At 47.5% G+C, this 23,185-nt stretch overlaps 1 protein-coding gene across 1 annotated transcript; it reads left to right on the top strand.

The window, feature by feature from the left end:
* The first annotated feature begins 16,414 nt into the window (after positions 1 to 16,414).
* On the top strand, positions 16,415 to 21,604 carry LOC139355448 (uncharacterized). Its single transcript, XM_071066936.1, has 2 exons — positions 16,415 to 17,372; positions 20,738 to 21,604. Exons 1-2 carry the CDS (start codon positions 16,424 to 16,426, stop codon positions 21,241 to 21,243), a joined length of 1,455 nt encoding a protein of 484 aa, XP_070923037.1. The 5' UTR covers positions 16,415 to 16,423; the 3' UTR covers positions 21,244 to 21,604.
* The last annotated feature ends 1,581 nt before the right edge of the window (positions 21,605 to 23,185 follow it).

A 23,185-nucleotide genomic window follows, 5' to 3' on the forward strand; every position in this document is an offset into this window, starting at 1 on the left:
AGGCCGAGGTGGGCAGACCGCTTGAGCCCAGGAGTTCGAGACCAGCCTTGGCAGGTGGATCACATGAGGCCAAGAGTTCGAGACCAGCCTGGCAAACATGGTGAAACCTCATGTTTGAATGAAACCCTGTCTCTACAAAAAATACAAAAATTAGCCGGGTGCAGTGGTGTGAACCTGTGGTCCCAGCTATTCAGGAGGCTTGCTTGAGTCTGGGAGGCAGAGGTTGCAGTGAGCCGGGACTGTTATCACTACACTTCAGCCTAGGCAAGAGAGAAAGACCTTTTCTCAGAAAACAAACAAACCCAAACGTGGTTGTTTGTCCTGATTCCTAAAAGGTCTTTTTGTATTCTAGATAATAATCTTTGGTCAGTTATATGTGTTAAAAAATATCTCCTTTGTGGCCAGGCACGGTGGCTCACGCCTGTAAACCCAGCACTTTGGGGGACCGAGGTGAGTGGATCATCTAGGTCAGGAGTTCAAGACCAGCCTGGCCAACACGGTGAAACCCCGTCTCTACTAAACAAATACAAAAATTAGCTGGATGTGGTGGCAGGCGGCTGTAACCCCAGCTGCTCCAGAGGCTGAGGCAGGAGAATTGCTTGAACCCAGGAGGCAGAGGTTGCAGCGAGCCAAGATTGCGCCATTGCACTCCAGCCTGGGTGACAAGAGTGAAATTCTGTCTCAAAAAAAAAATATATATATATATATATGTGTGTGTATGTGTGTGTGTGTATATCCTTTGTAATTTATTTTTCCCTTTTAAAAAATTTTTATAAAATTCTTTTTTATTTTTATTTTTAGTAGAGGTGAGGTTTCACTATGTTGCCCAGGCTGGTCTTGAACTCCTGAGCTCAAGTGATCCTCCTACCTCAGCCTTCCAAAGTGCTGGAATTGCAGACATGAGCCACCGCACCCCTCCTGTTCTTCTCTAATTAATGGTGTCTTTCTTTGTCTTTCTGGTAATAAGCAAAAAGTTCTTCATTTGATATGGTTAAATTTATAACTGTTTTCTCATAAGGTTAATAATTTTTCTGGCCTGGCTAAAGAAATCCTTTTCTGCCACAATACTATAAAGATGTTTGCTCACATTTTATTCCAAAAGTTTTGAGTTTTGTCTTTCATCTTTAAGTCTAACATACCAGGAATTGGCTTTTGTGCCTGTTGGGAGGTAGTGATCTGATTCCGTGTCTTGCATGTAGGTAACCACTAGTCCCTGCGCCATGTATTCAATGCTTCATCCTTTTCCTGCGGGTCTGCAATCTCATCTACCATCCATCAAGTTTCCATATGGCCACAGGTCTGCTTCTGGGCTCCCCGTTCTGTTCCATTGTCAATTTGTCTATCCTGTGCCAATATCACACTGTGTTTATTACAATAACTTTGTAACAGCTCTTGATATCTGGTAGGACATCTCCCTCCACCTTTTTTTTCTACTTCAGAAATGTCTTAGCTAGGCCAGGCACGATAGCTCACGCCTGTAATCCCAGCACTTTGGGAGGCCGATGTGGGTGGATCACCTGAGGTCAGGAGCTTGCGACCAACCTGGCCAACATGGTGAAACCCTGTCTCTACTAAAAAATACCAAAATTAGCCAGGTGTGGTGGCACGTGCCTGTAATCCCAGCTATTTGGGAGGCTGAGGCAGGAGAATTGCTTGAACCCTGGGGACGGAGGTTCAGTGAGCCAAGATTGTGCCACTGCACTCCAGCCCGGGTGACAGAGTGAGACTCTGTCTCAGAAAAATAAAAAAGAAAGAAATGTCTTGGTTATTCTTGGTTCTTTGTTCTTCAATATGAATTTTAGAAGCTGAATTTGAAAAGATTTGGATTGGAATTTCATTAAATCTACAGGTCAATTTAGGGAGAGTTGACAGTTTTACAGAATTAAGTCATCTGGTATTCCAATAAGAATAAGAGAACAATTATTGGCTGTACAATTACTTCCAAATAGTAGGCAAAGCAAAGCTTAGGAAGTATACTGGTGCCATTTCAGGAACAAAGCTAGGTGTGAATTTATTTGTCTTTCCAAATCATGATGCTGTAAGTTCTAAAGTGCTTTCTCCTCTTGGCTCTGGACACGTGGTGTTTAATTACCTGCTGTTCACTATCCTCAAACAGAAAGAGACTGGTCATGCCCCACAGGGTTAGGGCATCCGAGATAACTGAGCGAGCCTCTCATGTGTCCTAGATTACAAACCAAAAATCCACAGTTTATTCTGTGGATAAAGGAGGCTGTGTTTATGATACAGACTGCGATATTTTTATCATAGCCTATTCTGGTATCATGTGCAAAAGCTATAAATGAAAAACACAGGAACTTGGCATGTGAGTCACTGCTCCCCCTAAATGACAATTAATAAGGAAGGAACACTGAGACGGAATAAAACAATCCCCTTCTGGGTTTAATTTAGGAAGTTCCATAGTTAGGTTTCATAGAAATAAATGTAAATTTCTATGATTAAAAATAAATTAGCATATTTAGGGATATACAAATTATAAATCATTTTCTAAATGCTAAGAACAAGCTCAGGTTTTTTTCAGAAGAAAGTTTTGATTTTTTTTCTTTAGTGGAAGATATCACTCTGATGGAAAGTTTTGATATGAGAGGCAGATGACTACTAAAGTGGGCGTCTTCCCCCACAGGAAGATGTTTCCATCTGTGGGTGAGAGGTGCCCACTGCAGCTAGGGCAGGTTACGTATGCCCTGTGTGTGGTAGGACTTGGAGAGTGATCTTTATCAGCGTTTTTATTTAAAGGACTCTCTAATAAGACACGAATCTATGATGTTCACAGAAAAAAAAAAAAAGAATAAGAAAAAAAGACCTTATTTTAAAAAGGTTTTTATAACTATTGCAACATCAAATCATAAAGGCTAATCATGAAATAAGGTGCCATGCTTTGTAAACGATGGAATCTTAGGCTTTAGTGCCAAAAGATGCTAAAGATTTCCAGTATGAGATTCCTTTTTCTTCCAACAGTTGACTTATTAGTCACATAAAAATGAATGCTGTTGATCGGGTGCGGTGGCTCACACCTGTAATCCCAGCACTTTGGGAGGCCAAGGGGGATGGATCACCAGAGGTCAGGAGTTCAAGACCAGCCTGACCAATATGGTGAAACCCCGTCTCTACTAAACAATACAAAAATTAGCCAGGTGTGGTGGCACGCACCTGTAATCCCAGCTACTTGGGAGACTGAGGCAGGAAAATCGCTTGAACTTGGGAGGCGGAGGTTGCAGTGAGCCGATATCACACCACTGTACTCCAGTGTGACAGAGTAAGACTCTGTCTCAAAAAAAAAAAAAAAAAAAAAAAGAATGCTGTTTTTGGCTGGTCGTGGTGGCTCACACCTGTAATCCCAGCACTTTGGGAGGCTGAGGCGGGTGGATCACATGAGACCAAGAGTTCGAGACCAGCCTGGCAAACATGGTGAAACCTCATCTCTACTAAAAATACAAAAATTAGCCAGGCATGGTGGCACACGCCGGTAATACCAGCTACTCGGGAGACTGAAGCATGAGAATCACTTGAGTCTAGGAGGTGGAGGTGGCAGTGAGCCGAGATCACACCACTGCACTTCAGCCTGAGAGACAGAATGAAACTCCGTCTCAAGAAAGAAAAAAAAAAAGAAGAATGCTGTTTTCCTGGCTTGGGCAACATGGTGAAACCCCATCTCTACCAAAAATACAAAAAATTAACTAGGCATGATGGCCCATGCCTGTAGTTCCAGCTACTTGGTAGGCTGAGGTGGGAGGATCACTTGAGCACAGGAGTTTGAGGCTGCAGTAAGCCATGAATGTACCACTGCCCTCCAGCCTGGATGACAACGTGTGACCTTGTTTCAAAAAAAACCAAAAAAACAAAAAAACCCTGTTTTTACATCAATATTGATTCAGATAGCTGTATTTAAAATTCACTAAGCCGTTGAAGCCTTTCAAACACCTTTTCCAAATTCATTGAAGAGGCAGATTCTGAGACATTCATTGAAGACGCTGACTACAGGATCCAAATGACTCCTTCACTGAACTAGCAGCCATCCAGGTGTCTACTCTGCACCAGGAACCACATCAGGACACAAGCACAAGGATAAAACTCACTTCCCAGCTAGGAACTTTCATTCTAGGGGAATGACATGTCCAACCTGGTAAGATCCACACATCCACATGATAAGGTAAAACTCACTTCCCAGCTGCGAATTTTCATTCGAGGGGAATGGCATGTCCAACCTGATAAGATCCATATTAGGGTCCAAGATGCTTTCTCTAAGAGGACTCTTCATTCCACACAATGCCACCAGGCACCAAGCACCGTGGATGGACTGTAAAAGGGGAGTGAGAGCAGCTGCCCTCCTGGAGCTCACGGGGGCGGGAGGTGGGGGGAAGCAGGGGAAGGGGCAGCTGTACACCAGGGAGCTCGGCTGGGAGGGGTGGGAGGGAGGGAGGGCGGGATGCAGAGGAGGCAATGCCTGTCCAGGCAGTGTGCTTCTCAGAAGGAACCTCATTGGGAGGGCACATGGGAGGGAGGGTTGGGGCTGGGACTGAGGAGAAGGGAAGGAAGCCACAGAGTGAGCACGGACCAGAGAGCCAGATTTTATAAGTTATATTAAGAAACTCTGATTTTAGTCAGAAGCAGTGACTCACACCTGTAATCCCAGCATTTTGGAAGGCCAAAGTAGCAGGATCCCTTGAGGCCTGGAGTTCAAAACCAGCCTGGACAACATAGTGAGATTCTGTCTCTTTAAAAAAAAAAAAAAAAGGAAGCAGCAGTAGCAGCTTCGATTTTAACATGTGGTCCCTGGGAAGCCAGTGAAGAGGTGTGATTGGATTTGCCTTTTAGAAAGTCCTCCCTGACTGCAGGGAGGTATTTAGCCCAGTGCCTCGTTCAAATCAAGTACCCAATAAATGCTCTTCTTGGATTCTCATTTAATAAACATGAGTAATGTATTTAGCCATGCTCGGTACAATAGCACTCACTTCTATTAACTAATTTAAAATTTCTGATGCAAGAAATGCTTATAATTCAGTGCAATTACGATCACACATCCTGCAATTATGCTGTTTCCAAATATAGACCCTGGTTCTAAGAGGCCCCAAGAAGGCAATCCAAGCAAACTGTCTAATGTGGGGGACACCCGCTGTGCACCTTTGCAGTCTGATAGCGGTCGTTGGGCCCCAATTCCTCCTTATTCACTACAAAAGCACTGGGAAGGTGAAATTAGCCTGAGCTTCCCTTTGATGTAAAACATTCTGTAGATCTAGGCATGGTGGCTCACGCCTGTAATCTCAGCACTTTGGGAAGCCCAGGTGGGAGGATCGCTTGAGCCCAGGAGTTCACGACCAGCCTGGGCAAGTTAATGAGAGTTAATGAGGCCTATGTCTCCACAGAATATGATTTTTAAAAATTAGCTTGGCATAGTGGCTCATGCCTGTAACCCCAGCTACTTGGGAGCCTGAGGCAAGAGGATCACTTGAGCCCAGGAGGTTGAGGCTGCCAACAGGTTGAGTGAACCATGACTGTGCCACTGCACTCCAGCCTGGGAGACAGAGCAAGTCCCTGTCTGAAAAAATCCCAAAAACAAACAAAAAACATTCTGTAGGGGCCAATGGAACATTTCTCCTTTGCTCTCTGCTGAAGAGCTGCTGAAAATCAACTGACAAAAGATAGATTAACAGAAGAAAAGGCATACAAATTTATTTGATCATAGTTTTATGTTACATGGGAGCCTTCAGAATGAAGACCCAAAGATACAGACATCAATTTTTATGCTTAGGTTCAACAGAGTATGGACAGCCATGTAGAGATAGGACTGGACAAAAAGTCTCTGATCTGATGCTAATGGACTGAGTGGGGAGACCCCGGGGGGGTCTATGTAGGTCCTTCTTGGCCTCTCTGTGCAGCCTTCCTTCTTTCTGAGTGTGGGGCAGGACCCTCTCTGGAATGGGAGCCTTATGACCTACAGCCAAACAAGGTAAGTCAGGGAATTTCTTTACAGCCAGTTTTCACAAAGGAATGCAGGGTGGGCGGGCAGGGGGAGTTGGAGTAATCTTTTCAGGTTTTACGGCTGGCTTTGGGAAAAAGGGGTTCTGGTTTCTATGACCCACCTTGGGGAAGGGGGATTCTAGTTTCATGGCAGCCCTGGGGGAGAATGAGGGTCACAGACAGGAGGGCAGGAGAAGTTTAGAGGAAAACTTGCTTCAGAGGCCTTCATTTTGAACTCCAGTAATGTCATGTATTAAGTTTTACAAATGAATCCTCCTTAAACAACACTCTGTTACTTTTAAAAGACAAGTTCCTGGATGGCTTGTGTAAGGTTAACACATACATATGCTTTGCAGATTAAATGACTCTGTACTGTGTGTGCTCCTGTGGCACAAGAGTGCTGTTTAAGGCTGGGCGCGGTGGCTCACGCCTGTAATCCCAGCATTGTGGGAGGCCAAGGCGGGCAGATCACTCGAGGTCAGGAGTTTGAGACCAGCCTGGTCAACATGTTGAAACCCCGTCTCTACCAAAAAATACAAAAATTAGTTCGGCGTGGTGGCGGGTGCCTGTAGTCCCAGCTATTTGGGAGGCGTAAGCCCAGTCCTAAAAATTATTTTTTAATTGCCTTTCAAAAAGGTACACGGATACGCTTTGGCTGTGTCCCCACCCAAATCTCATCTTGAATTGTAACTGCCCGAATCCCCACGTCTCCTGGGTGGGACCTGGTGGGAGGTAACTGAACCACGGAGGCAGGTCTTTCCTGTGCTGTTCTTGTAATAGGGGATAAGTCTCATACGATATGATGGTTTTGTAAAGGGCAGTTCCCCTGCCACCCTGTAAGATGTGCCTTTAAGGCCCGGTGCGGTGGCTCACGCCTGTAATCCCAGCACTTTGGGAGGCCAAGATGGGTGAATCACAAGGTCAAGAGTTCAAGACCAGCCCAGCCAATATGGTAAAACCCAATCTCTACTAAAAATACAAAAATTAGCCAGGCGTGGTGGCACACGGCTGTAGTCCCAGCTACTAGGGAGGCTGACGCAGAAGAATTGTTTGAACCCGGGAGGCGGAGGTTGCAATGAGCCGAGATCCCGCCACTGCACTCCAGCCTGGGCAACAGGCAAGACTCCATCTCAAAAAAAAAAAAAAAAATGTGCCTTTGCTCCTCCTTCACCTTCTGCCATGATTGTGAGGCCTCCCCAGTCATGTGGAACTGTGAGTCCATTAAGCCTCTTTGTCCCTTATAAATTACACAGTCTCAGTTATGTCTTTAGTAGCAGCATGAGAACAGAGTAATATATATGCCAATTTACATACCAATCAACGACGCAGAGCCACAGAATTTCTAAATCAGAAGGGAATAGAAATCCAGGCCCAGGGAGAGAAGTGGCCTCTCAAGCTTGTGTAGCTGGTGTCTGATCTGACCAGTACCGGGTTCTGCTGGCTTCTAGGGGTGGTCTTAGTTTACTAGTCATGATTCCCTTTTTTTTTGTTTTGAGACAGAGTCTCACTCTGTTGCCCAGGTCAGAGCAGTCAGAGCAGTGCAATCTCAGCTGACTGCAACCTCCAACTCCCAGGTTCAGGCAATTCTCTGGCCTCAGCTTCCCGAGTAGCTGGGATTACAGGTGCAAGCTACCACACCTGGCTAATTTTTTTTTTTTTTTTTTGAGATGGAGTCTCACTCTGTCACCCAGGCTGAAGTGCAGTGGTGCAGTCTTGGCTCACTGCAACCTCTGCCTCCGGGTTCAAGCGATTCTCCTGCCCCAGGCTCCGGAGTAGCTGGGACTATAGGCACACACCACCATGCCAACTAATTTTTGTATTTTTAGTAGAGATGGGGTTTTGTCAGGTTGGTCAGGCTGGTCTCAAACTCCTGACCTCAGGTGATCCACTCTGCCTTGGCCTCAAAGTGCTGGGATTATAGGCATGAGCCACCATGCCTGGCCTAAATTTTTAGTACAGACAGGGTTTCTCTGTGTTGGTCAGGCTGATCTCAAACTCCTTGTCTTCAGAAATCCTCTGCCTCAGCCTCCCAGAGCGCTGGGAGCTCTGGGGACTCAAAACAAGATGCTCACCTGGAAAGAACTCCGTGTGTTCCTGATCCCCACCCCCACCCACTGGCTGTGAAGGAGCCCTGCAGGCCCCCCTGTGTGCCCAGCAAGACAAGCTCCCCAGACACCCCTCACTCCGACAAGACACTGCCCCACCTCATCACTATGAAATGTCCAAGAAGAGAGCTAAACGTAAAACCAATCACCCACCTTCCCCTAGGAAACTGTCAGCCCAACCTCAACAAGCTCTACATCCCTGCTGACCTTGGAACCACCAGAAAATAAGAAACAATTCACCAAGGAAGAAATACAACCTGTCCTTAAATACTGAAGAAAGATGTTCATTTCATCCAGGGAAGAGCTGATGTTGCAGTCTTGAGCCTGGAGGCCATCTAGAAGCACAATTCCCTTCTTCCTTGGAACGCTGCAGTCTTTTTCTCTTGAGGCCTTCAACATATTGGAGGAGGCCCCCCCACATTGTGGAGGGCCATCTGTTTTATTCAAAGTTTACTGATTTATTAGGTCGGTGCAAAAGAAATTGCAGTTTTTGCCACAGTTTTAATGGCAAAAAACACAATTACTTTTGGACCAACCTAGTTAGTGTTCATTGCGGCCTGGCACAGTGGCTCATGCCTATAATCCCAGCACCATGGGTGGCTGAGGCGGGTGCATCACCTGAGGTCAGGAGTTCCAGACCAGCCGTACCAACATGGAGAAACCCCGTCTCTACTAAAATACAAAATTAGCCAGGCATGGTGGCCCATACCTGTAATCCCAGCTACTCGTGGGAGGCTGAGGCAGGAGAATTGCTTGAACCTGCGAGGCGGAGGTTGTGGTGAGCTGAGATCACGCCATTGTACTCCAGCCTGGGCAACAAGAGCGAAATTCTGTCTCAAAAAAAAAAAAAAGTTAATCACATATTAAAAAAGATACTCTCACAGCAACATCTAGATTGATGTTTGACCAAAAACTGTTTACTATAGCCTAGCCAAGGTGACACATGAAATTAACCATCACAGAGGTATTTAGCTGTGTTGGCAATGTTTATTTTCTAAGCTGGGTGGTGGAGATGCATGTATTCATTAAATTAGCCTTTAAGTCCCCTTTCTATGTGTTTTTTGTTTGTTTTTGTATTATTTTTGTTTTTGAGACAGAGTCTCACTCTGTCACCCAGGCTAGAGTGCAGTGGCACGATCTTGGTTCACTGTAACCTCTGCCTCCTGGGTTCAAGCGATTCTCCTACCTCAACCTCCCAAGTAGCTGGGTTTACAGGCGCCCGCCACCACATAAAATTAAAAATAAAATTTAAAAATAAATTTTATTTTTAAAATTTATAAAAATATAAATTTTTATATTTTTAGTAGAGACAGGGTTTCAGCATGTTGGCCAGGCTGGTCTCGAACTCATGACCTCAGGTGATCTGCCCGCCTCAGCCTCCCAAAGTGCTGGGATTACAGGCATGAGCCACCATGTCCAGCCCCTTTTCCATGTCTTAATAACACATAAATACTGCATAACATGTAAATATTTAATAAACAGCAACAATCAGAATATATTCTGAAATCAAAGTAAAAACAAATTGACTACACATGTCTACTTTTTTTGTTTTGTTTTTTTAAGAGATGGAGTCTTGCTCTGTCATCCAGGTTGGAGTGCAGTGGCACAATGATAGCTTATTGCAGCCTCAACCTCCCAGGCTCAAGAAATTCTCCCACCTTAGCCTCTCAAATAGCTGAGATTACAGACATGCGCCATCATGCCCAGCTAATTTTCTTTTTTATTTTTTGTAGAGACGTGGTCCCATTGTGTTACCCAGGCTCATCTCAAACTCCTGGGCTCAAGCCATCCTTCCGCCTTGGCCTCCCAAAGTGCTAATGTGCCCGGCTGTCTTTACTTTTCATTAGACACATTCCTTAAAAGCCAGGTATAAGATAAAAATATTAGAACTCCCCAGAAATTAGGTCATAATTAAATCAATGAAAAAAGATTGTAATATAAATTTATTTTAAAAATGTATTCTAAGATCTAAATTTCTAAAATCACAAAACCCTAAAATTCTAACTTTAGCTGTTAGGAGCAACAAACCTCTTTCACCTAACCCTTGTGTGAAAGGTACATCAGATGGGTAATGAAACACATGAAGTTCGTTTTTGAAATCCAAATTTGAAGTACTGGTTAAGTAAAAACAAAGTATCAGTTTATTTTCATGGGAAAGATGAAAGCTCTCAGGTTCTAAAGGGGTTGTGACTCTTCGTTTCTTCCCTCCCTCCCTTCTCTTGCTATTGCTAAACCTGACACTTAAATGTAGTTATGTGACACTCCTGTGCAAGTGTCTACTCCTGCAACCCCCAATCTTTTGGATTTCCTTGGTACTTAAAAATCAGACAATAGGCCGGACGTGGTGGCTCATGCCTGTAATCCCAGCACTTTGGGAGACCGACGTGGGAGGATCGCTTGAGTCCCGGAGTTCGAGACCAGCCTGGCCAACATACTGAAACCCCGTTTCTACCAAAAATACAAAAATGTGCCAGGGATGTTGGCGGGAACTTGTAATCCCAGATACTACTCCGGAAGTTGGGGCAGGAAAATGGCTTGAACACGGGAAGGGGAGGTTGCAGTCAGCTGAGATCACGCCATTGCACTCCAGCCTGGGCGAAAGAGCGAGACTGTCTCAAAAAAAAAAAAGAGAGAGAGAAAGAAAAAAGAATAAAAGGAAGGAGGGGAAGGAGGGGAGGAAGGAGGGAGGGAGGGAGGGAGGGAGAAAAGTCAGACAGTAAACTGGAGAACAAAAAACGCTCTACCACGAGAGGGCAGTAGACACCCAGCGCGCAGGCCTCCTTCGAGAGCAAAGGGAAGGCTCTGGACGCGGAAGGAACCCCGGGGATTCTCTAACTTAGGCCCCTTCTTCAGGGATGGGAAGGAGATGGCTAAGAGGGTCAGCGACTTACCTGAAACCATGCCACCATTGGCCCGGGTCTATTATCCTTAAAGGCTAACGTGCCACCTAATTAAAGGTAAGGAGCCGGGCGCGGTGGCTCAAGCCTGTAATCCCAGCACTTTGGGAGGCCGAGACGGGCGGATCACAAGGTCAGGAGATCGAGACCATCCTGGCTAACACGGTGAAACCCTGTCTCTACTAAAAAATACAAAAAACTAGTCGGGCGAGGTGGCGGGCGCCTGTAGTCCCACCTACTCGGGAGGCTGAGGCAGGAGAATGGCGTAAACCTGGGAGGCAGAGCTTGCAGTGAGCTGAGATCCGGCCACTGCACTCCAGCCTGGGCGACAGAGCGAGACTCCGTCTCAAAAAAAAAAAAAAAAAAAAAAAAAAAAAGGTAAGGAAATAGGAGGCACTGGCTGGGGACCCTGGCTCACTTCTTCAGCACTTTGGGAGGCCGAGGTAGTAACATCACGTGAGGTCAGGAGTTCAAGACCAGCCTGGCCAACATAGCGAGACCCCGGTCTCTATGAAAAATTAGATTGACAGCAACAACAAAGAAAAGAAATAGGAGGCTCCTTAGTAGGGACGCCCTCCCCCCATAACTTAATAGTCCAACAATGATGTGCAAGTCGCCTAAAGAAAGAAAATGTATGGGGAGTGAAAGTATGGAAAAAGCCACGCTGACGACCCAGGCCGTCTTTAGGCCCCTATGATGTGAATGGGAATGATTTTCAGAGTCTTTGCCAAAATGACTACATTGTCAGAACTTCCACGACTTCCTGCTTTCCCCCAGAGAATCACCCCCTCCCTGTTGAAGAGACAGGCACTCTGCCCAGAGCCCAGAGAGACCAGAGATAATTTCTAACTTCCATACAAAAAAGCGGGGTGGTATCAATCAGGACAAAACTCTCCCTGAAGGAGTCAGGTCTGTACAACCCTCACCTGGAGGGGGCAGAGACAGCCTGGAGCCCGGAGGCTGTGTCTGATCCCAGACCCTGTTGCAGGAGCTGGTGGGGAATTGCCGCCCTCCGCAATCCTCCCTACCCAAAGTCACAGAGCCCCTAAGCTTCCCTCCCAGCCTGGTGTTACCAGCGCTGAGTCCAGCCCTGCTCTCAATCACCCCCGGCCATTCTCTCCCACCACATCCATCACCCTCTCCCTTGCACCCACTCCCTCTAGGGTCACTCGATTTCCTTCTGCTCCTTGAATCCACTAAACTTTTCTCTGGCTTAGGACATTGGAATTTGCTGTCCCTTCTTTCTAAAACGCTTTTCCCCACAGACCTCACACATTCAGTGACCTGCTGGGCCAGTCTGCATGGATCCTCATAGGCATCTCAAACCCAGGGTGTTCCAAACTGACCAAGGGGTTTTGTTTTGGTGGCAATGAATTGAACCAGCTCCTCCACAAAGTCCATTTCCTCATTTGTAAAATGAAGAGAATAGCACCTACCTTACAGGCTTTTAGTGAGGATTAAATGAAAAAAAAAATATATATATATACACACACACACACAGATGAATATATATACACACAAGTATATAGCAGCTGTATGTATATATGTATATACATACATATGTATATAGCATATACAAATATACATATAAAGCATGTAGCACAGTGCCTGATCCATAGAATACCTCAATGAATGACAACCTTTACAGTAAATGCTAACATTTTCCTCCATAAAGCAGCTCCTTCCACCTCCTCTCCGAGGCAGAGATCAGATTAGCACCTTTTGACTTTTTCCTCTCTTTCACCACCCACCTTTAACAAAACAGCAAATCCCAGTGTGTATTTCTAGAATCCAATCCATTCTTCACATCCTACTCCCACTGTCCTAATTCATGCCTGCGTTATTTCTGGCCTGGATTATTGCAGTAGCCTTCCAATAGCCTGCTTCAAATCCAAGCTCCATTACTTAATCTATGTAGGATGAGAGCTTATTGTGCGATGAGCGACTACTATGAACAGCTTTTTGCCGGTACATTTGGAAACTCAGACAAAATGACCAATTCCCTAGAAAAAACATAACTTACCAAAACTGACTTAAGAAGAAAGAAAATGTATGGATAGTCATAAAATGATTAGGGAAATTGAAACAGGAGTGAAAACCTTTGTCAAATTAAACTTAGACCTGGATGACTTTCCAGGTAAGTTCTCCTAAACTTTCATGGAGTGGATCATTCCTATCTTATAAAAACTCTGGGCCGGGCGAGGTGGCTCAAGCCTGTAATCCCAGCACTTTGGGAGGCCGAGACGGGCGGATCACGAGGTCAGGAGATCGAGACCATCCTGGCTAACCCGGTAAAACCCTATCTCTACTAAAAAATACAAAAAACTAGCCGGGCGAGGTGGCGGGCGCCTATAGTCCCAGCTACTCGGGAGGCTGAGGCAGGAGAATGGCGTAAACCTGGGAGGCGGAGCTTGCAGTGAGCTGAGATCCGACCACTGCACCCCAGCCTGGGCGGCAGAGCAAGACTCCGTCTCAAAAAAAAAAAAAAAAAAAAAAACAAACTCTGCCAGAGACTAGAAGAGTGGTTATCTTCTCCTAGGTGTTCTGTGAGGCCCGTGTAACCTTGATACCAAAACTAGGCAAGGACAGGAAAAGAAAGAGAAATAAAAGGCCAATCTCAATCAGGGACATAGAGGCAAAAATACGAAACAATTTTTTTTTTTTGGAGATGGAGTCTCGCTGTGTTGCCCAGGCTGGAGTGCAGTGGCATGATATGAGCTCACTGCAACCTCCTCCTCCTGGGTTCAAGCAGTTCTCCTGCCTCAGCCTCCTGAGTAGCTGGGAATACAGGCACCGGCAACCACTGCGCCTGACTAATTTTTGTATTTTTAGTAGAGATGGGGTTTTTGCCATGTCGGCCAGGCCAGTCTTGAACTCCTGACCTCAGGTAATCTGCCTGGCTGGGCCTCCCAAAGTGTTGAGATTACAGGCGTGAGCCACCACACCTGGCCAAACAAAATATTAATGTGGTGTTTCATGCCCACACATTATTTAACCTACTTTGCTCCCTCCTGTCACACTCATCAGCGTGAAGAGACCTTACCAAACAGGCTTTGTGTGAGCAACAAGGCTGTTTATTTCACCTGGGTGCGGGCGGCTGAGTCCGATAAGAGAGTCAGCGAAGGGAGAGCAGTGGGGCCGTTTTATAGGGTTTGGGTGGGTAGTGGAAAATTACAATCAAAGGGGGTTTTTCTCTTACAGACGGGGCAGAGTTCACAAGGTGCTCAGTGGGGGAGCTTCTGAGCCAGGAGAAGGAATTTCACAAGGTTAATGCTCAGTTAAGGTGGGGCAGGAACAAATCACAATGGTGGAATGTCACCAGTTAAGGCAGGAACTGGCCATTTTCACTTCTTTTGTGATTCTTCACCTGCTTCAGGCCATTTGGATGTATACCTGCTGGTCATGGGCATATGATGGCTTAGCTTGGGCTCAGAGGCCTGACACCTCCCTCCCTCCCTCTTTCCTTCCTTCCTTCCTTCCTTCCTTCCTTCCTTCCTTCCTTCCTTCCTTCCTTCCTTTCTCCTTCCTTCCTTCCTTCTTTCTTTCCTTCTTTCTTTCTTTCTTTCTTTTTTTGGAGACAGGGTCTGGCTCTGTTGCCAGGCCAAGTGTGGTGGTACAATCTTGGCTCACTGCAGCTTCGACCTCCCAGGCTCGGATGATCCTCCCACCTCAGCCTCCTGAGTAGCTGGAACTACAGGCATGCACCACTATGCCTGGCTAATTTTTAAATTATTTGTAGAGAAGAGGTTTCGCTATGTTGCCCAGGCTGGTCTTGAACTCCTGAGCTCAAGTGATCCTCCTGCCTTGGCCTCCCAAAGTGCTGGAATTACAGGCGTGAGCCATTGTGCCTGATCATTTATTTGCTATTTCTACATTCAGCCGGTGGAGCTAAGCTTTCCTCCACTTGAGCATGGAGTGACTCATCTGATGATTCCAGGTTATAACAAGTCTGTGGCTTCCCGGCTGGGTACACTCTCGCTCTCTCTGCGATTGCTGGCTCTGGAGGAAGCCAGCTGCTGTATCTGAGAGCCTACATGTTGGCAGTCACACAGTAAACCTGGAAGCGGATCTTTCCCTGGTGGGGCCTCCGGATGACTTCAGCTCTGACCAACACATTGACCGCAACTTCATAAGAGATCCTGAGCTAGAACTACGTAGCTCAGCCCCTCCTGGACTCCTGAGAAAACATATATAACAAATGCTTGCTGTTTCAAGCCACTAAAGTGTGGGATAACTTCTTACGTTAATATAGTTCACAAACAAAATCTAACAACATTTAAAAAACATCATAAGGATAGGTGCAGTGGTTCATGCCTGTAGTCCCAGCTACTCAGGAGGCTGAGGTGTGAGGATCACCTGAGCCTGGGAAGGTCGAGGCTGCAATGAGTCGTGATCATGCCACTGCACTCCAGTCTGGGCAACAGAGTGAGACCTTGTCTCAAAAAATAAAAAGGACTGAAAGGACACAAAGATAGATGTGTACCCGCCCCTCACCCGCTACACCCTTGTTCTGCTCTCTAATCTTTGCACATACCAGAGATTTCGTAAGTTCTGTGAGTACCTGGTTTTCTGCACGTACCAGAGATTTTGTTTTGCACATACCAGAGATTTTGTAAGTTCTGAGGCAAGGTCACAAGACGTGTTTAAGTAAGATAAACTCTTGCTGCCATAAACCTGCTCTCCCGCCTCAAAGTTTGAACCAAAATATCAGAAATGGCGGGAACCAATCATAGTTAGCCAAATCGCCTTGTTCAAACACTAGCCAATCATATATCTGATTTGTATAATAACTCTATGCCCACTTTTCTTAGACTATATAACACTGCTCGGAGCTCAGTGGGGGAGCTCTCCTGCCCGTCTCGTTTCACGAGCGAGGGAGAGTTCCAGGTTCGAACCTGTAATAAAAATCCTTGCTGCTTAGCTTTGACTCTGGACTCTGGTGGTCTTCTTCGGGGAATAAACGGTCTGGGCATAACAAATGGGGGCTCGTCCGGGATTTCCCCCAAGCCCACCAGACCCCCAAGTCAATGGATCTTAATCTGTAGGTAAGCCGGCTTTGTCACTGTCTCTGTCTTTGTCTCTGTCTGTCTCCCTGAAATTTCGCGAAATCCGTAATCTGTAATCTGTATTGGTCTGTTTTATAAGTGGCATGGTCTTGGCGGACGCGCTAAAAGACAGCCACTCGGGACTGGTGGGAGACGTCCCCCAGTGCCCATCTGGGGGCCTCCATCCTTGGTTGCCCTGTCTGACTCAGGTCGGAAGTCCGACGCGCTCGCGAAGGCTCATCGTTTCTCACTGTCTGTCCGTTATTGTTAAGTGTTAAGTGTAAGTCCAAAACGAAACATAAAACCTTTTCTTCCCCTTCCAGGACCGGACCTGTCGGATACTCCCCTCTGCTTCACACTCATTTTCGTCCCTCCTTCTCTTTCTAGGAGCAGTCCAAAGATGGGCAACAACCAGAGCACGCCGCTCTCACTCCTTGTTACCAATTTTAAGGATGTGAAGGCTCGGGGGCGTAACTTAAGCGTAGAACTAAAGAAGGGAAAGCTAGTTACTTTCTGCCGTTCGGAGTGGCCCTCTTTCGGCGTAGGGTGGCCCTCCGAAGGAACTTTCTGTCTCTCTATTATTACTAAGGTAAAAACTAAGATTTTCCTGCCAGGGCAGTCAGGACATCCTGATCAAATTCCTTATATTCTAGTGTGGCAAAATCTTGTGGAAGACCCACCGCCCTGGATAACTCCATTCATCCTTGAGCCTTGCAAGGTCCTAGTAATGCGACCTACAAGACAAAAGACTCCCTCTGCTCCCTCGGCCCCTGTGCTGCCAGACAGCCAGGACCCCCTAACGTTAGAACCCACACTTCCCCCACCATATCCGCACCTTATCCCGCAGGACCCAGTCCCCCAGGGTGGTGCTTCCGTAGAGGGAAACCGAGAAGCGGAAGCAGCCGAGAGCGAAAGTAACCTGGGGGGGCCGGCCGGCCGAACGCGAGGCCGCGTACTGCGGGACCAAGCTTCCCGACTCCCTGACTCCACTGTAGCCCTGCCTCTCAGAGAAATAGGATCGCTCGATGATACCGGGCTCTCCCGTCTCATGTATTGGCCTTTTTCCACTAGTGATTTATACAATTGGAAGTCCCAAAATGCTCGGTTCTCCGATAATCCCAAAGATCTAACCTCGTTGTTAGACAGTGTCATGTTTACTCACCAGCCGACCTGGGATGACTGTCAACAGCTCCTCCGAATCCTGTTCACAACGGAGGAGCGGGAAAGAATCCAAGTTGAGGCCAGAAAGCTGGTTCCAGGAGATGACGGCCAGCCAACTGCAAATCCTGACCTCATTAACGCGGCTTTTCCTTTGACCCGGCCCAGATGGGACTACAACACGGCAGAAGGTAGGGGACGACTGCTCATTTATCGCCAGACTCTAATGGCGGGTCTCCGGGCTGCAGCTCACAAGCCCACCAATTTGGCTAAAGTATATTCTGTGTTACAAGGTAAGACAGAAAGCCCTGCTGTGTATTTAGAGAGATTAATGGAAGCTTTCAGACAGTATACCCCTATGGACCCGGAAGCACCGGAAAATCAGGCTGCGGTAGTAATGTCCTTTGTAAACCAGGCAGCATCAGATATTAGAAGAAAACTCCAGAAATTAGAAGGTTTAGAGGGAAAGCAGATTCAGGACCTCCTTCAGATGGCCCAGCGAGTTTATAATAATAGGGATACTCCAGAAGAAAAACAGTTCAAGGCAACCAAAGAAATGACCAAAGTTTTAGTAGCAGCTTTCCCCCAGGCAGGGAATGGCCAAAGCAGAAAGCAGACAAAGCAAGGCTCTAGGCAAGGATTAGAAAAGGATCAGTGTGCTTATTGCAAGGAACGTGGTCACTGGATTAAAGACTGCCCAAAGAAACGGAGACCAGCTAACCCTACCTCCGTACTCATTACCCAGGACTCTGACTAGGGAAGACGGGGTTCGGACCCCCTCCCCAAACCCAGGGTAACTTTGCAAGTGGGGGGGTCCCCAGTTCGCTTCTTGGTCGATACTGGGGCGGAACGCTCAGTCCTAACCAAACCAATTGGAAAAATGTCTAAGAAAACATCCTGGGTGCACGGGGCCACAGGCATCAAAAAATACCCCTGACAACCCAGAGGACTGTAGACTTAGGAACGGGAAAAGTCTCCCATTCCTTCCTAGTCATCCCAGAGAGCCCCTGCCCTCTACTAGGGAGGGACTTGCTGACAAAAATGGGGGCCCAAATCCACTTTGAGCCAGAAGGGCCCAAGATAACTGATTCCCAAAACAGGCCAATATCTATCCTGACTGTCACCTTAGAAGATGAGTACAGACTCCATCAAGAGCAAAAGCCCCCCAATCAGGAAATTGACTCTTGGCTCCAGCGTTTCCCTGAAGCGTGGGCAGAAACTGGGGGCTTAGGGCTAGCTAAACATCGACCTGCCATATTTGTGGAAGTTAAGCCAGGGACGGACCCGGTTCGGGTTCGGCAATATCCTATGCCCCTGGAGGCAAGAGAAGGAATTACGCCCCATATCCGCCGACTCCTAGACCAGGGAGTCCTACGGGCTTGCCACTCATCCTGGAATACTCCACTGTTACCTGTTCGTAAACCCAACAGTACGGACTACAGGCCAGTACAGGATTTAAGAGAAGTTAATAAAAGGGTCATGGACATACATCCCACTGTGTCCAATCCATACACCCTTCTGAGTGCTTTACATCCCGAAAAACAGTGGTATACCGTTCTTGATCTAAAAGATGCTTTCTTCAGCCTTCCTCTGGCTCCCAAAAGTCAAGGACTCTTTGCATTTCAATGGACGGATCCTGAGAGGGACATCAACGGTCAGCTAACATGGACCAGGCTGCCACAAGGGTTCAAGAACTCACCAACCCTGTTCGATGAAGCCCTTCATGAAGATCTGGGTGAGTACCAGCGGCAACACCCTGAAATAACTCTTTTGCAATATGTTGATGATCTCTTAATAGCAGCCAGATCCCCGGAAACTTGTGTTCAAGGGACTGAGGACCTCTTGAAGACTCTGGGGGAGCTAGGCTACCGAGCCTCAGCAACAAAGGCTCAGATCTGCAAGTCGGAGGTAACTTATCTGGGGTACCTATTAAAAGGGGGGCAATGCTGGCTAACCAAAGCCCGAAAGGAAACAGTCCTACGCATCCCTAGACCCCAGTCGACATGGCAAGTGAGAGAATTCCTGGGGTCGGCAGGGTTCTGTAGGTTATGGATACCCGGATTTGCTGAGTTAGCCAAGCCCCTATACCAGGCAACAAAGGAACGGCAGCCCTTCAATTGGACGGAAGAGGCTGAGCTGGCCTTTCAACAAATCAAAACTGCCTTGTTATCAGCCCCCGCGCTGGGGCTCCCTGATGTCTCCAAGCCCTTCCACTTATACGTAGATGAAAGTAAGGGTGTTGCAAAAGCCGTGTTAACACAGTACCTAGGCCCCTGGCAGAGGCCAGTTGCCTATTTGTCAAAAAAATTAGATTCAGTGGCTGCTGGTTGGCCACCCTGCCTGCGGATAATCGCGGCGACCGCCCTAATGGTCCGAGACGCTGATAAACTTATCATGGGGCAAGAGTTGCGCGTTATAACCCCGCATGCCATTGAAGGCGTCCTCCGGCAGCCGCCAGACCGATGGATGAGTAACGCCCGGCTCACCCACTATCAAGGACTGCTGTTAAACCCCCTCAGAATAACTTTTCTGCCCCCAACCTCTTTAAACCCTGCTTCACTGCTGCCAAATCCAGACTTGGACGCCCAGTTCCATGAGTGCACTGAGATACTGGCTCAGGTGCATGGGGTGCGGGAGGACCTGCAAGATCGTCCGCTCCCCGACACAGAACTCACCTGGTTCACTGATGGCAGCAGCTACGTCCACCAAGGCCAGCGGTATGCAGGAGCGGCTGTAACGTCAGAGACTGAGGTAATCTGGGCGGAACCCTTGCCTCCAGGGACATCGGCCCAAAGAGCCAAACTGATAGCCCTCACACAGGCCCTCACCCTAGGGGCAGAGAAAAAACTAACAGTATACACGGATAGCCGCTATGCTTTCGCTACTGCGCACATACATGGGGCCATCTACAGAGAAAGGGGACTATTAACAGCCGAAGGCAAAGAAATAAAAAACAAGCAAGAGATCCTAGCTCTATTAACTGCTTTGTGGAAACCAAAGAAATTGGCTATCGTACATTGCCCTGGGCATCAGAAACCAACTACGCCAATTGCTCAAGGCAACTTCTTAGCCGACCAAACCGCAAGGAGCATAGCAAAAGCTCCCAGTCAGCTCCTCGCACTCCAGCTCCCCGATCCTGGCCCGCGAAATTTGCCATGTTTTCCCGACTATACCGAACAGGATCGCGAATGGATGAACACGCTTCCCCTAAAACAGGTTAAAAATGGGTGGTGGACTGATATAAATGACCAAACCATCCTACCAGAAAAATTAGGATGGCAGGTGTTGGAACACATCCACCGGACAACCCACCTGGGTGCCCGGCGAATGATGGACTTAATCAGGCACACCAAGTTTAGAATCAGGCGCATAGCTGAACTGGCCAGCGATGTCACAACAAATTGCAAAGCCTGCCAACTAAACAACGCTTGCCCCCAAACCCAGACCACCGCAGGAATTAGGTGTAGAGGAACTAGGCCTGGTATCTATTGGGAAATAGACTTTACTGAGATAAAGCCTGGAAAATATGGGTATCAGTACTTACTTGTCTTTGTAGATACTTTTTCAGGATGGACAGAAGCGTTCCCAACTAAGAGAGAAACTGCTCAGGTTGTAGCAAAGAAAATTTTGGAAGAAATCCTCCCCAGGTATGGCTTTCCCGTCCAAATAGGGTCAGACAATGGACCAGCCTTCGTTGCTAAGGTAAGTCAGGATTTGGCTTCCATTCTTGGGGCAAATTGGAAATTACATTGTGCTTATAGGCCCCAAAGCTCAGGACAGGTAGAAAGGATGAATCGGACTCTGAAGGAGACCTTAACTAAATTGACCATGGAGACTGGCGCTAATTGGGTAGTACTTCTCCCCTACGCTCTGTTCCGGGCCCGAAATACCCCTTACAGACTGGGCCTCACACCATATGAAATCATGTATGGCAGACCCCCACCCCTGGTCCCCAGTCTAAAAGATGACTTACTCAAACCTGAAACTGAAAATGTCTCTGAGCTCCTGTTCTCCTTACAAGCCTTACAGAAAATTCACCAGGAAATTTGGCCCAGACTATGAGAACTGTACGAGGCAGGACCTCCGCCGACGCCTCATCCGTTCCAGCCGGGAGACTGGGTCCTAGTCAAGCGCCACCGGCAAGAAACTCTTCAACCCAGGTGGAAAGGACCACTGCAAGTACTCCTGACTACTCCCACCGCTCTCAAAGTAGAAGGCATCGCTTCGTGGATCCACTACACACACGTCAAACCAGTGGACCCAACATCCGACCTTCTCGAGCCGTCTGGAGCACCAGTTACATGGACTGTAGACAAAGCTAAGAACAATCCCTTAAAGCTAACCCTGCGCCGTCACCCACATAGCCGTAACCATGTCTAGCTTGCCTATGCTTTTATGCCTTATACATCTGACTCTCCTAACTGCTGCGTCGTCTAATCCCTATGTCTGGAGGTTCTGGCTCTATGAGAACAAAACTCACCCCGGGGAAACCCTCCAAGCGGGTAAACTGCTAGCTAGTGCAGACTGCCCCCCCTCCGGGTGCAATACTCCAATTTACCTCAATTTCACTAATTTCCAAATTGCCCAACCGGGGATACCCATGATTTGTTTTGAATATGATCAGACTGAATATAATTGTAAGAATTATTGGTGGCACCAGAATGCAGGTTGCCCATACCACTATTGTAAAATGCACTCAGCCAGGGTATAGGACGAATACCCGAGAAAGTCTAACCTCCTCAGGACTCACTACCCGACAGGGACTCCCAACATATTCACTTAGATAATAACAGATCCAGGGCACTCCCGGTGGACATCGCCCCAACATGGGGCAGTCTACTACGATGCCAGTAGTAGCTGGCCTAGTAGCCACCTGTACTTGTGGCGGAGTCTAGTCCAGATTCGACCCTTAATCCATACACAAATCCACAGACAGGAAACCAAGCTATCACAAGACTTGCAGCCCTTCTCCTGGCTAACCCTATTACAAGAAGGGCTAGCATTCGCCAACCTCACCGGTTTAGGCGACCTGTCCTCTTTCTTTATGTGTGCAACCTTAGGAAGACCACCATTAACCGCTGTTCCCCTTTCCTCCCCACCCACAAACTATATGCCAGATTCTAATTCATCAACAGTTGCAATACCTGATGTAGCCCTGTACCGTGACCCATACCAAGAGAAATACCCCTACTGTTATTCAGCATTTAGTAGCAGCCTCTGCAACCAGACGGCTACATACCCTAATAGCCCCATACGTGCTCCCCCTGGTGTGTTCTTCTGGTGTAATATGACTCTGTTAAAAACTCTGTCCAAAAGCATCTCTGACGGACAGTTGTGCATCCCTGTTACACTAGTTCCCCGACTGACCCTGCTGACCCCAGCAGAGTTCATAGGCTGGGCAGGGACTGCCCCAACTGAAACTGCGCGACATAGACGAGCAGTTTTTCTACCACTAATGGCCGGAATATCCTTAACCACCTCTGTCGTTGCAGCGGGGTTAGCAGGAGGGGCCCTACAACACTCCATGATAGAAAACGACAAGCTGTTACAACAGTTCTCTGTTGCTATGGAAGACTCCGCCTATTCCCTAGCCTCCCTTCAGCGGCAGCTCACCTCCCTAGCACAGGTCACCCTTCAAAACCGCAGAGCCTTAGACTTACTCACGGCTGAGAAAGGAGGTACCTGTATGTTCCTCAAAGAAGAATGCTGTTTCTATATAAATGAGTCAGGGTTAGTTGAGGAAAGAGTCCAAAGCCTGCACGAACTAAGCTTAGAAATGTAGGCCGGGCGCGGTGGCTCAAGCCTGTAATCCCAGCACTTTGGGAGGCCGAGACGGGCGGATCACGAGGTCAGGAGATCGAGACCATCCTGGTTAACACGGTGAAACCCCGTCTCTACTAAAAAATACAAAAAATTAGCCGGGCGTGGTGGTGGGCGCCTGTAGTCCCAGCTACTCGGGAGGCTGAGGCAGGAGAATGGCGTGAACCCGGGAGGCGGAGCTTGC

The sequence above is a fragment of the Macaca nemestrina genome, chromosome 1 (assembly GCF_043159975.1).
Source record: "Macaca nemestrina isolate mMacNem1 chromosome 1, mMacNem.hap1, whole genome shotgun sequence".
NCBI lineage: Eukaryota > Metazoa > Chordata > Mammalia > Primates > Cercopithecidae > Macaca > Macaca nemestrina.

Excerpts from the sequence above, each read along its gene's own strand:
- LOC139355448 (XM_071066936.1), top strand. The coding sequence starts at position 16,424 with ATGGGCAACAACCAGAGCACGCCGCTCTCACTCCTTGTTACCAATTTT. Across the intron at positions 17,373-20,737 it reads GGACTACAACACGGCAGAAG|ATACTTTTTCAGGATGGACA; the intron begins GTAGGGGACGAC and ends TTGTCTTTGTAG.